Below are 11,776 nucleotides of genomic sequence, written 5' to 3'. Positions count from 1 at the left end.
GCACGGAACTGACACGCGAAAACCAGAACGTCGAAACAACGGAAAAGGAACGAAGAAAAAACGCCGAAGAGGTTCTACAAAAATTTCGAACCCGAGCCTGCGATGTTCGACTCCACGGTTTTTGCCGACAAAAGCTGCGCCTAGTGCTTGCGACATTTCGCACGTCGGGTCGCAGCCATCTGGATGAGCACAGGTCTGCAGAATCCGATCGCCCAATCAGCAGAAAGACCATAAGGCGAAAAGGTTAATCTAACATGTCTCGGCTTGAATGGACACAGCGTCAGCTGTCTTAACTGTCTCTGCCGAACTATTTCTTTTCTTTTTTGTACAAATAGCTAAACCCTCTTTCAAGTCATTTACATTCTTTCGTGTTTCCTAAGTCGTTCTTTGAAATGAATTTCACTCGGAGCTTCCCTCATGTCGAAACATGCCAGTCCATATCACCCCGTAGGGCTTCGTCTGTAGTATTCCCGTGAGCGCCGAATGCGAGGCGCTCTCCTTTCGTTGCTATCGAGTTCTCAACGTTCGTCTGACTTCAAGAAAGCAACCGCATTTCTGAATGTAAGTGCTGGAACCCTTACACTTTTCTACGTACCCGGGAGCACCTGATATCTATTGGATCCCCATTCATCTGCAATGATCCCCATTCATTGCATCCGCCTTTTTCTTCCCCTTTGCTTTTATAGACGTTTTCTTGTGTTTCTATGTATCTGTGGCCTTCGTTTATCCATACACCAATGCATTTGTATATTTATTCCCGAGGTATATTATGGACCCTGTATTGCCCCTTTGTTTTCCCTATTTTCATTCAATTCCAAAAGGTTGATTTCTAACGCTAAATTTCAATCCTAAGTTCTCCCCTTCCTGCCCACAGGTATCAGCCAGACGTTGCATATCACTTCGCCTGTTAGCAAGCAACAGAGCGTCGTCCACAGAAGACAAACCAGCAAGCTGCTTCTCAATTATCGTGCCCGCCTGTGTGCGTCCGACATTAAGCCCGATATTTATTCCTTCTAGCGCCCTCTCCACCCTTAACGTGTACATCATAAACAATATCCTTCTCCTTCCGGAATGTTTCGCTTAACCTTGGCACGCTGTCCGGAAGTGTCTAAAAAGCCACATATGATGATCTCCTTTCTTGTCAGTTTATTTCTATGCACTAAGTAACAACAAATAAGTTATGATCCAGACGACTAGCGAAGCCCTCCTAGTATGCCGTTATGTTCTGCCCGTGCTTGCAGTTTTAGTTTAATTACATACATTGCAAACGCGTATATTACCGATCTGATGGTCAGCAGTCTATTTATTTATTTATTAAAGTTTTTTTTATTTATTAAAGTGATGAAACATTTATTCAAGTTACTCGACAAGCCGGCCCTGCGAAATAGGCTGTCCAGCGAAGCTCTGGCAGCGCCACCACTACAAGTGTTGAGGGGGACATGCAATGCTGTTGCTGAGCTTTGAGCTTTGTTGCGAGGTGGCGGTTAGGCCAGGAATCCACCAAGCCCCTCTACGAATACGTCCGGTAGCAGTAATGAAGGAAAACGGGTTTATTTTACATTAGTAACAATGGCTCCAGAAGTGGAAGCCCATCCTATGCAGGAGCATATTAAATGTCTGAATTCACATCAGCACACGTCAGCAGCACTCCCTCTGCGCGAAAGGTCTCCGCTTTTAATGCCATTGTCCTTCCGAGGCGACTCGACTGGCGAATTTGAAGCCTTTATCCCGGCCAATCACAATCGTCGAATAGGTCTCGATATGCCGCCCATGATATCGCCTCGTTCCACCGCACTACACCTCCTATGACGCTAAATAAGCCCCCGCATATTTAGCAAGCGCGTAGCTTTCTGGGAATCCAAGGTCGGTGCCGTTCTTCGGCAGGCGTCGACTTGGACCACTTTCATTTATTAGTTGATCTTCTCAATTTTCATTTATTTATTTATTTACAGAATACTGCAGACCGGATTGGTCCAAGCAGGAAAGGGTACATACATTTGTTAGTAAGCACTATGCTTTAGGATCAGCAAAAATGGTCAAGTTACAATTTACATCCAGAAAATATAATACCAAAACTAAACAAGGTTACAAAGCAAATGCAATTTGTGAGAGTACGTGCCCCAAACACAAGTACATAGACAAAGAAGCACACTATGCACAGTTAATAAGTAATCACTTGTAACCATACATATACATAATTATATACAGGCTTTCAAGAAGTTGAAGTGAGGATAGGTGAGTCATGAGGCAAGGAATTCCAGTCGGATATTGTTTTAGGAAAAAATGAACGTTTGAAGAAATTCGTGCGGGCAAATATTGGCTTGATGCTATGATTATGTTTATGTCGTGAGGGTCTGGTTGTGTCCCTTTCGAAGTAGTCCTGTGGCTGAATGCCTAGTTTTTGAAAATACAAGGAGTGAAAAAGCGCAGCCGGGCAGCCTTTCTTCTTTCAGCCAATGGCTCAAGGGCTGCCTGATGTAACATGGCGGACGGAGAGTCCCTTCGCTTATACCGGTTATATATAAACCTTACTGCTAATCTCTGGATTTTTTCTAGTTTATCTATGTTGATTGTGGTGTGTGGGTCCCATACTATGCTGGCGTATTCAAGAGTAGGTGTAACAATGGATTTGTAAGCTTGAAGTCTAAGTACGCTTGAAGAATTGCCTAATTTATGTTTTAAGAAACCTAGCTTTTTCCTTGCAGAGGAGCAGATGCTGGAGATATGGGATGACCATTGAGGATCAGATGTTAAAGTCACGCCCACGTATCTGTATTCTTCCACTTGACTAATTATGTTGTCTCCAATGCCATAAGCAAATTTCATTTGGTTGACCTTATTCGTAGCACATAAATAAACGGTTTTGTCATAAATAATTGTCATATCCCACTTGTTACACCAGTCTGCAAGGAGCTGCAAGTTCGAATTTAGGACAAGTTGATCGGACACAGAATTAATGCTTTTGTAGATAATTCAGTCATCGGCGAATAACCTGGCCGACGTGCTTAATTTTAGAACACTAACAGGTCATTAATATAAATATGAAGTAAAACAGGCCCCAAGACTGAGCCCTGAGCAACACGAGAGTGAACATCTAAGAAGCGGGAGCAGTTGCCATCAATTTCCACATATTGTTTTCTATTTTGTAAATATGACATAACCCAAGCGATGATACAGGAAGGGATACCTGTCTCTTTCATTTTTTTTTATAAATTTGGAGTGAGGAACCCTATCAAACGCCTTGGAGAAATCCATAAAAATTATATCTACCTGACCGCCACTGTCTAGAGTTTTTGTTACATTATGTACGGTATCAATTAGTTGTGTAGTAGTGGAAAAATGTTGCCGGAAGCCATGTTGCCTGTTGCTAATTATTTCATTCGTGTCTAAAAGTACTTAAGGTATTTGAGTGTAATATGTCCTATTAGTTTGCAAGGAATAGAGATGAGGCACTAATTATTGATTTCCGATGGATTTCCTTTCTTCAATACGGGTACAACCCGCGCAACACGCCAGTCATGGGGTACGACGCCTGACTCTACAGATTTTTGAAAGATTACGACGAGAAATCTGGCCAGAATTTCTGCATTTCTTTTTAAGAATGCTGCGGGAATGTTATCAGGGCCGGCTGATTTTTTTTAATCCAATCACAATAGAAGTTCGGTAACACCTTCCAAAGAGATGGTAATGTTGCTTGCGCTATCCCTAACTGACATGTTATCAATCCTTGCATCAGGCCTGGAAAATACGCTTTGAAAATGGAGGTTGAACCTGTCTGCCATTTCCTTTTTGTCCGTGACAACTTCCCCGTCAACCGTTACTTGGTCTAACTTTTTATTGTCCTTATTCGAAAGGTACTGCCAGAATTTTCGAGGATTTTCCCTTGCAAAACGACCAAGTGTCTCCGAAAAATACCTGTCTCTTTCTTTTTGCAGTCCATGCTTGAGGGAGGCGCTTAATTCTGTAATTAGTCAGGTATCTTCATTCTTTTGCTTACTGCAGCGCTTGATTTTCCGTTTTAATTATATTAGTTGTCGGCGTAACCAAGGGTTTGTTCTCCCTAGTTTCTTTAATTTTTCCGATACAAAGTTTCGTATGCAGTAATCGCAGAGGTAATCAAACCTCGCCCACAACGCATTTACGTCGTCCCCACAAAACGATGAGAGGGCATCTTGCAGAAAATGCATATTGCGTGGGTTGTCTGCCGCGCCAAAATGCTTCACAGTTTGTAATTTTGGCGTGGACGTTCCCAGTTGGCGTGGGAGCATGCAACTAAAATAGACTAGATTGTGATCAGAAATTCCCTCGTAAACTTCAGTAATGCAATTTTTTATGCCTGCGGAACATAAAATGAGGTCTAGAATTGAAGAAGCTGAACTAGTCACGCGTGTAGGAGAGTGTACAGTCTGGACTAGATTATACGCCAACAATATATCAAGTAATACTTCTGAACTATGCGCATCGGGGGGACTAAACTTCATGGTGCCCCAATCAATGTGGGGAAGATTAAAGTCACCTGCAATTATAATATTCTGATTTAAATACTTTTCTAGGTAATCATATAATTCCAGTAGATATACTGGTCTCGCCCCAGGAGGCCTATAGATACCGACAATAGTTATCTGGTTACCTGAGAACATCAGCCTACACGAAACGCTTTCATGAAAGGTGGAAACATCGGGCAAAAGGACAGAAGACAACCCAGCCTCAACGAGAATCGCAATTCCGCCGTCCCTCGTGGCGCGGTCCTTTCTGTAGCATGTGTATGAAGGCGGTATGGCGCAGCTATCAGGAATGTCGGCATGAAGCCAAATTTCAGATATAATCGCCATGTGAGGATCATAGAAGAGTAATGAGTGTTCGAGCCGGTCTTGCTTGTTGCGCGAACTTTGCGCATTCAAAGATATTAGTCGAAGTGATTTTTCCACAACGCGTGCGGTGGTATCTCTTCGTCAATCTTGGGACGTGTCGGCTGCTTTGCGCAGCAATACCCTGCAGTTGTTCTGCTCGTCCCACGCATAAATGTTATCATTTACATGCAGCTTGTTGAAGACGAGCTTTATTTTATCACCGGGGCGTTTTTCGCTCTTATAGGATTGCCAAAGCAGTTTCCTTATTTTTAATGTTGCCTGTGAGTAGCCTTCAGATATAGAGACTCCGGAATCTTTCAGTTTGTGGCCATTTTTAAGTACGGCTATTATTTGTTATAGTTGTAGAGCCGAAGAAGGCCTTGGTTGATTATCGCGTTTTTTTGCCAATTCTGTGTGTTCGTTCCAGAGAATCAATAGCCACTCCTAGTTTGTCCTTGCAAACGTCTTGAAGAAGCTTTTTTTTTCAAGATCGGACCGGGTTTCACTAGCGTCTTCTTTTATTCCGAAGGCTATTAAGTTATTCCTACGGCTGCGGTCCTCAAAATCTATCAGTTGTTTTCCTTGTGCAGCCAGAACATTCGGTAAGTGCTGTACTGTTTCCTCGAGCTTAAGTATCTTTTCTTCGTTTGCCTTGGATATCGTGAGAACTTCGTCCAGTTTGGACAGCTTTTTGTTAATTTCAGCAAGGGTAGCGTCGCACTTTGAATCGGCATGTTTCAGACTATTTGATTCTGCCACGATTGTGCTAAGTGTTGGTTCATTATCACTGCGAGGACCGGGATTCGTTTCCACATCACCACATAAGAGAAGTAAGAACACAGACTAACAATCAACAAGAATGCTTATGCAAGTCCGAGGGCACGGCAGCATCACAAGACCGTAACAACTGCTACGTAAGCAATGGTATGAATTGCGAAAACTGACCTGCACAACGAGCCATGCAAAATGTGACATGTTCCGATGAACGCTGCCGTGCCCTCTGGGCCCATGGGGGTTGATTGCAGCCTTTATAGGGGGATCCGCTGACGTCACTGCCATGTGGTCCCAGTGCAGTGAGACGCTGATTCGCTTCTCGTAATCCAGATAACTGTCAGAAGAAGTTACAGTTTCCCAAGCATTTCTTGATTGAAGGTACCGCGGCGCCTGCTCTGTGGAAGCCGGGTGCGCAGAACATGGCAGTGGCCGGAAAAGAAGGAGCACCTGCACAACGAGCCATGCAAAACGTGACATGTTCCCATGAACGCTGCCGTGCCCTCAGATATTTCAGATAGAAGGGCCTGATGTGCACCTGTCAGCAGTCGGTGTCAACGCTGCGTTGACTTCAGAATAGGCGTTTATGAATGGGTGGGGTTGCCTCGTAGAAAACGTCTAATTAATGCCCTTGGCCATGTTGCGACGCAACAGACACCACCGCCGCCAATAGATTTGACCTAAGGGTGACCAGCTGTCGGGTTTCCTGGATCGGTGTTCCTGGGTTTCCTGTTGTTCGGTCGTAACCTCGGGGATTGTTCTAGAAGTGATGGCCGATGTCACACACTGCAGCTCGAGAGACCAGCCCTCGCTTCGTTGTCAACATCTCTCTGGGTATTCACAGGCTCCCAGACAATCTGGTCTGGGTATACACACGAATTGTTCGGCGTGCTCGAGCGACGCGCCTACCGGACGCTATGGTCCCCGCATCGCTTTACAATGCTCTACCCATCTCTTTGTCTCGTTCTTTTTTGTGTCATGGTCAGCTGCCGGCAGGACATAAATAGGTTGATAGGTGTCAGAATAACATCGATAGCGATTCGTACAAAATACGTTCCTAAAGTATACCCTCAGTTCTTTGATTAAAATCCCCGGCTCAAGCCATCTCCATCCTTATTCTGGCTTTGTTTCCTGTACTTCACCTCGAAGTTGTATTCCTTCCGAATGAGACCATCTACGCAGTCTCCCTTTTTTTTTTTAAACGAAGCTTTATTTGCCTTTTCCTTCGACATTCTCACTGCTGTTGATGATTGACACACCGCGTCGGGGGGTGGTTTAGAGCTTTTGTATACATGACAGGAGTGAGGCGGTGAGGAAAGACAATGCGAGAAATTCGTTTTGATCTTTGCACCACGTGGAATGTGCACGATGCCCTCTTGCGCTTCCTGAGCGTCACCGTCTTAGCCTCTTGACAGATGTAATTATCCGTGGCGCCCCACAAACGCATTGCAGAAATTGCAGCGCTTACCTTTCTACTAGCGTGCAAGTGACGCGAGAAATAAGATGAAAAGGTAAAGGAAGCAGAGAATGGTTACAACAGCCTTGCCAGTTCCCATAAAAGGGTGGAGAGGGGGGGTGATTTGGAGAAGCTGACTTGAGAAGGCAGGGAAGCGCTACGGTAGTGGTTGCGGGCAAACGGGATAAATTTAAGTTCAAGGTACGGTACGGTATGTTCCTACTATTTCTCAAAAATTAACACTACGCAAATTTGTCAAGCGGACAACTTACGCAGGGCATGCCGAAGTAGAGCCGTACTAAAGCACACCTTAGGATCTATGCGACACCACGGAAGCGGTCGCACGTCATATCAATGCTTCTGCGCCCGCCACGGTAGCTTTGTGGCTATGGCATTGCTCGAGGTCGCAGTATCAATCCTAACAGCAGCATCCAGATTTCTACAGGAGCGAAATGCAAAATACGCTGCTGCACTTAGATTTAGGAGCATGTTAAAGAGCCCCGGGGTGTAAAGATTAATCCGCAGTCCGCGACTATGGCGTGCCTCGTAATCTCATCGTGGTTTTAGCACGTACAGCCCCGTAATTCAACTGAAGCTTAACGCTTCTGCTACGATGTGATGTGCCATGTAAGGCAATGATAATGCTCAACCTTTTCAGAGATTATGAACAATGGCGTACAATAACGCCTCAAGCAAACAATTCTCCCTGTGTGTTCTGTGCACTACGCAGACAAACAGCAGGGTTCACGTAAGGTAACGTTTAACATTAGCTCGCCATTACGCTGAAAAATCAAACATTCGCCGTCAACGTCACCGCTACTTATCGTCCATCAAAGGAAACAGAAGTGAAAGATTCGCTTCCATCGATTCCCACAGTGCGCGGCATCTGCATTTTCCTCCCGACATTTGCTTAAGCCATGCAAGAGGGCAATGGTCGTTCTAGACCTTGAAGTTCGTGCCTTGAATCTCGGGTTTTGAAGAGCCCATGCTATGCGCAAACACCCTTTCTCCGAGGCGCTAGACGCCTCTTATCGCGGTGTCAGTTTTCGACTGAGGTACAGCACGGAATGCTCTTCACCACGTTTGTTAAGCTGGGCAAGGTCGACATTTAGACTACGTTTTCTGGCGCCACACTAGACAATGATTTCTCCGTAAGTCTGGCGAGACAAGCACAGGTCGCGGAGACAAAGCTTCCCTCTCAAAGCAATCCACATATTTCGAATAAGGCTCTGTAAATTTTTGACTTTCGTGCGACTCACGCACTAACATTTTCTTTCTCTCGTCCACAAAGAACCCGCACTAAAGAAATAATTTTAAAAGGTTGCGTAAAATACGCGCTCGAAACTACCCGAAGATTCGACCTCATTTGTAAACATTACCACGCACGTTCTAAGCGATACTCAAAACGCTGTAGGCTTACGACTAAACGTGCGAGACACGCACTAACTCTTTGCTTTTTCTCCGTGCTATACACGCCTTAAATTAACAGTACACTTTCTATAGTGTGCGGTTAACCCATTAGCACCAAGCGTAGTTTTAAAAGTACAGTACCATTTTTATTTGTACATAATTAAAGACAAAACACACAGTGTTCCTAGGTACGCCATATTGCTCAGAAGGGTCCTGCGAAGACGACCGCATTGCAGTTTTTTGTCAGCTGCAAGATGTGTAATGTATTCATCGCCAAACTTGAAAAGTGCTGAATATAGCAAGTACTGCTCTACTTGCTGTTTCCTTATTTTTTGTCAAGCATAGCATACGCTTCTCGAAGCCGAAGTTCGTGGGTAAGCTTTAGAAAAGAAGGGTGTAAACGATGAACTCATGATATTCCACATACAATACATGTTTATACCATCGCAAGAACATGAATGCAGGTGTACTTTGTAAAGTACGTGAGCCTATGTGTGTATGCAAGAGGGGTGTGCTTGATCTCGAAGCACACACGAGGGTTTTTTTTTTTACCTTTATTTCGTCAAAATATCTTTTGCTGGCTACAACTTCAAAGACCGTTGCAGGGAAGAAATGCATATAAAATTACATAAACATTGCTATTTTTCCTCCTGGTTCCTTTCTTGTAGCCGACGAAAGTAACGATGCTCTTGTCATCTGAGTGAATATAATAGCGAGCCGCGTTAGAGTAAATTTATATATTTATTTATTGTTACCTCAAATACCCCATTTGGGGTTTTGCATGAGAGGTGGGCACATTTAGATCATATTTTAAATGAATGCGTTGAACGATGAATGACTGGAGTGGTGCACCGCTTCAGCAGGTAGATGATTCCAGTCTTTCTCTGTTTGAACGAAGAAAGAGTTAAGATGAGCGTAGGTGCGAGCTGGAGGGGGATAAACAGCCTTTGACAAATTTATGTCACAATTTATGTCACAAAACAAACAAATTTATGTCAATAGAAACCATTTAGACACAATATAAAGAATATTTAAAAAATAACTCAGATAACTAACCCAGGGCAACCAAGATTGGTGAACCAGATGAAAACCCCACCTCTTCAAATGACACGAAATTCTAACGAAAATGACACCTAGAAATCATACAACAGCATTGTAATGCAGGAACCGATTGTCGTTGGAGGAGCTGTCACCAGTCTCTTGAATGTGTCAATTACCACTGAACCCAAAGCTGGAACCCAATGCTTCAGTTTGAATGATTGTATTCTGCGCAAATTATCGCGTATAGATTTGCGTCAACAACATATTTGCGTTGCGCGTTCCTATGAAAGCAACAGCAAAGCCCTTCCTTGTTACTTGATGAAGTCATGTTACACATTTAATAACTAAAAACACCTCCATAACAAACAATTCTTCCCACTAAAATGCTAATTTTGCTGCCAGAAGGTTATGTTGGCATGCGCAAAATTTCGTTTGACTCTTCGCTACACGCCTTTTTTTTTGAAGCTCCAAGATGTAGCATATAGATTTCGTACCCTATAGTAGGTTTCAGTTCCATAAAGAGCCAGCCTACTTTATAAAGTACACTATCGTAACGTTTAGAAGAATAAAGCGCCCTTCAAAAACTTTCACAATGTATTTACAGTGTGAAAAGTTCATCTGACAGGGAAAATCAACAAAATGTAAATGGTATACTTTTCTTGGGCCTTAATAGGTTAAACAATGGCTCCTATAAATAAAGTGTTTCGCTTTCAAAGGAAAGTCTCAAGAGCCTTTCAAAAAGTGAACTGACACTCAAGCGCGACACTACACTTTTCCAGCAAATAACCTAGACTTGGCATTCTCAGCGTGTCTTACAAAAGAATATAAGCCTATATGTTTAAAAAGAAAGAACTACCTATTGAGAAAACTAAGTTTAAAAAATCTATGCGCGCCCAAGTCATCTGTTTCAGAATATCGACGAGCTTCTACAACAATCTAAACAAAGCTCGAAACTTGCTTATCGAAATGATCTCTACTCTCGGACATCTCACATTTCACGAAACTCTAAATTAAAGAAACGAACAAACTGTTGTTTCTACAAAGCCTGATCGTCGTTATTCATTCAGGATAACCGACGGTTGCGTCATATCTAAGCCGTACGCGAGGGGGGCGCGGTCTGAAACCTTTTGTAAACCATGTCAACCCGGGAATGCAAAGGGCACGTCGGCCATTCCCCTCGTTGCAGACCCCTGACACGCCTTTTAGGCATTGCACTACGAAATCGCTGTCTGGTATGACCATTTCGCGTCGCCCTACCATCGCGCTTTCCCGTGTCATACAGGTTACACCTCGAAGTGAACTCAAGGAGGGGAAACATAATTGCCCCCATGGGCGTTACCCCTCTCGGCGTCGAACGTCGCTTTGTTTTCTTTCTCGTCAGGTGCCTCGGAGACGCTCTGACTCGAAACATTAAACGCGCCTTTCTAACTCTTTTCATGCGTTCCCCACATGGTTTAGTGGTTTTTGATATATTCCGCCGACTTGTCTTCTCTGCCGCATTCCTGAATTTATGACGCCTCTTTCTCTGAGCACAGTTTGTGGTGCTTGTTTCCGAGTGCCTTTCTTTTCTTCCAGTTGGTGGCTCCTCAGTCAGCCTGACCCTCTTCCGGAATTTCCATCAGGGAAATCGGAAAGATTTCCCTCTCCGGCTGAACTACGAGTCCGGAGCTGGCTGTTTCTTCCTTTTTCCTTGCACTGTGTTTTGCGTCGTAACACAGCACCTGACCCTCCTCCTGAATTTCTGTCGCGGAAATAGGAAAGATTTCCTCCTCTGGCTGAACTACTTCTTTTCAGCTAGCTCTTTTTTCGTCTTTCTATGTGGTTTGCTACCCCCCAGGGCAAGATTGTGGCCGTGGGGAAGGCTTTTTATCGTATTGTGCGCTACTGCGCTGTGGCCTGAAGGCACGATTTGCCAAATACTCATCGGCCAGCTGTGCTGCACTCGTTAGAGACACACCATTCTGCCTGTCCTTGACCGAAAGGCGCACGTTATTCGTCAGGATGTCGTCAAATCCTTCTAAGCAGATTAAATCTTCCGGTTTACTCACGTTACCCGCCCCTGTTCCATTTACCCAATCTGCAAAATTATCCTCCAGGTGACACGCAAACTCAACAAAGCTCTCATTAGGCTGCTTTCTTTGCTCTCGAAATCTCTCTGAGATGCTATCGAAAAGAGCATCTCCTCTTTGCATAAACAGTTTGATATCCATGCTGTTCCTAGAACTGGCCACAACTTCACGGGTATTGA

General features: G+C 44.1%; 1 protein-coding gene across 2 annotated transcripts in view; it reads left to right on the top strand.

Moving 5' to 3' along the window:
• Nucleotides 1–388: 388 nt before the first annotated feature.
• Nucleotides 389–11,776, top strand: part of LOC142587550 (glucoside xylosyltransferase 2-like) — a 98,377-nt gene continuing 86,989 nt past the window's right edge. For both annotated transcript variants that reach the window (XM_075698636.1, XM_075698638.1), the window contains exon 1: nucleotides 389–561. In XM_075698636.1, the coding sequence (XP_075554751.1) occupies nucleotides 484–561 (78 nt within the window). In that variant the 5' untranslated portion in view covers nucleotides 389–483. The remainder of the gene's footprint in view (nucleotides 562–11,776) is intronic.

This window comes from Dermacentor variabilis, chromosome 7, assembly GCF_050947875.1.
Source record: "Dermacentor variabilis isolate Ectoservices chromosome 7, ASM5094787v1, whole genome shotgun sequence".
In the NCBI taxonomy this organism is placed as follows: Eukaryota; Metazoa; Arthropoda; class Arachnida; order Ixodida; family Ixodidae; genus Dermacentor; species Dermacentor variabilis.
Note: the sequence above shows the minus strand (reverse complement) of the source record. Positions and strands in the feature narration are given on the sequence as shown.